At 47.8% G+C, this 2,210-nt stretch overlaps 1 protein-coding gene across 1 annotated transcript; it reads right to left on the bottom strand.

The window, feature by feature from the left end:
* Positions 1–396: 396 nt before the first annotated feature.
* LOC147848910 (mitogen-activated protein kinase kinase 9-like) lies at positions 397–1,954 on the bottom strand. The gene is made up of 2 exons (XM_087337985.1): positions 790–1,954; positions 397–616 (listed from the first exon to the last, which is right to left on the bottom strand). Exons 1-2 carry the CDS (start codon positions 1,925–1,927, stop codon positions 495–497), a joined length of 1,260 nt encoding a protein of 419 aa, XP_087194111.1. The 5' UTR covers positions 1,928–1,954; the 3' UTR covers positions 397–494.
* Positions 1,955–2,210: the final 256 nt, after the last annotated feature.

Here is a 2,210-nt window from a genome sequence, read left to right as displayed (position 1 = left end):
CAAAGCTTGATGAGCTTGTATTGCAATCGTTGGGGGAGATCAACCCAAGTTATTGTTTATAAAATTGACTAGTACCACTCTCCACCCCAAAAATAAATAAATAAATTCATTGTTCTTTTGAGTGCGCAACACAAATGAATATCTACAATCATTTTGTAAATTGTCATCATATGTTGTGTATTTACAAAGCCATAATTTCGATGATGATGATGATGATGATGTTGTTCCATCTTTTCCATTAACAAATGTTTCAAATTGACACATTGGCATAAAGATGAAGTAAAAATGAGCCATATCTAAAAGAGTAGGCCTTTCGACTGAGGAAAAACTAGTATTATACATGACATTTTTCTCGCCATCTCATCACTATAAACTCATAGTTGTACAAAGTGCATCAGAGGTGACTCCAAACATATATGGTTCTCGCCTCACCCGAGAATTTTGTATGAGAGCATCATTTCAGAAGGGGCCCCCGGAAGGAAAACTTTTAACAATTAAGTAAATATGGATCCCATGGCTCGTGAAAACGATCCCCAGAAGTGTCCTCCGGTCGGTTGTCGTGTCTTCTTAGGAGCATTTGTGACAACAGGACGTGCCACAACTGGTGCAATGGGATCTGGAGACAAAGAACAACAAAACAAGATGAGATATGTTAAATCACATGCGACAATCCTTCCATGTAGAACTCAACTAGCATTACATGGTTCCAATACATTATTGAATTATTGAATTATGTGTGTGTGTGAAAAAGAGAGTTTTAGGAGGGGGTTGGTTTTGCACAAAACTTACCTTCGAATTTTGTGATGAACCGATGTGTTAAGAGTGTGTATGCCCGGGGTCGTACGGCTGGGTCTTTCTGGAGGCATTGCATGATGAAATCTTGGAACTCCGGGGACGCATCGGCCGGGGGAGTGGGGGGCGAGCTGTAACATATGGCAAACATAAGGGTCGGCCAGTCGCCATTTTGTCCGGGCGAGAGGTACGGGAAACGTCCGAGCGCGCACTCGAGGAGGCTCAACCCTAGGGCCCAAATGTCGGCCGCATACCCGTTGTAGTTTCCCCCGTGGCTATCGGGGTCGAATCGCTCTGGGCTCATGTACGCGCATGTGCCAACAAACGTATTGCACGCGGCGAGCGTATTGGCGAGCACTGTGCTCACGCCAAAGTCAGCGATTTTCACCTCTTGGTTCCGGCCCAACAATATGTTAGATGGCTTGATGTCGCGGTGCACGATCCGGTTCCGGTGGAGGTAATCTAGCCCCTTCAGCACTTGCTTAGCAATCTCGGCTAAGTAGCGCTCCGAGATCTTCGTCTTCGATTCGAGCAAGCTTCCTAGAGAGCCGCCGTCCATGTACTCAAGGACGAACGAGATCTCCCCGCCTTTCTCGTAGGCCCCATAGCATTGGACGATGTACGGATTGTTAGCACGGCGTAGGATCTCGACCTCGGTGAGGATTTGCTTGCAAACCGCGGCTTCTTGCTTCTCTTGGATGATCTTGAGGGCGTAGAGCTTCCCGGTTTGCTTGTGCTGGACCTTGTAGACCTTGCCGCTGCTCCCGTGGCCGAGGAGCCGGATGGGGATGGTGTCATCGGGGTCAATTTCCTCGACCATCAGAGATTTGGTAGCCGTGGTGGTCGTGGCGGGGGCCTCAAATTTATTAGGAGTGGCCATGGTGCTTATGATCTTTCGGGCCGAAGTAGGTGTCGATTTGTTAGTTGCATTCCGGCGCGCTGGATTGGGCGGAAGAGGAAGAGGAGCCGGGCGTTCGAACTTATTCAATTGGCCAGGCCTGTCTTCTGGTTTCGGTTCATGATCTGGTCTCCGGGCTATGCCGGACAAATGGGGTAGCCCACCGATCGACCTGGTAGTATTATTGTCATTGCTATGAGGATGATGGTTGCCTCCTTGCCTCCTATGATCGGCCATAAGCTGTATGTATGTGGAACACCCCTCTCCCTCTGATTTAGGGTTTCCTATATTTCTTCAAGGTAGATGTTACTCCTAAAGATCACCCTATGTGTGTGCGTGTTGGGAAAGTGTTTTTAGGATATGGTGTAGAGTAAAGATCAGATATATGAACATAGAAGAGAAGGGGGCGGGGGGGACTTTGGGAAAGAGAGGGTTCAAAGAGACATACATACATACATGGTTGAGAATTGGGCCACATCACCCCCCCCCTTGACCGTTCAAAGAGTGTCGGTCAAATATC

Source organism: Azolla caroliniana, unplaced genomic scaffold (assembly GCF_043228905.1).
Source record: "Azolla caroliniana isolate FFs.n. ecotype wild unplaced genomic scaffold, voAzoCaro1.0.p SCAF_188, whole genome shotgun sequence".
NCBI classification, from domain to species: domain Eukaryota; kingdom Viridiplantae; phylum Streptophyta; class Polypodiopsida; order Salviniales; family Salviniaceae; genus Azolla; species Azolla caroliniana.
Note: the sequence above shows the minus strand (reverse complement) of the source record. Positions and strands in the feature narration are given on the sequence as shown.

Bases quoted from the DNA above. Each gene is read 5' to 3' on its own strand.
- LOC147848910 (XM_087337985.1), bottom strand. From the start codon at position 1,927: ATGGCCGATCATAGGAGGCAAGGAGGCAACCATCATCCTCATAGCAAT. The intron at 617-789 runs GTAAGTTTTGTG...CTTTGTCTCCAG, and splicing joins GTTCATCACAAAATTCGAAG to ATCCCATTGCACCAGTTGTG.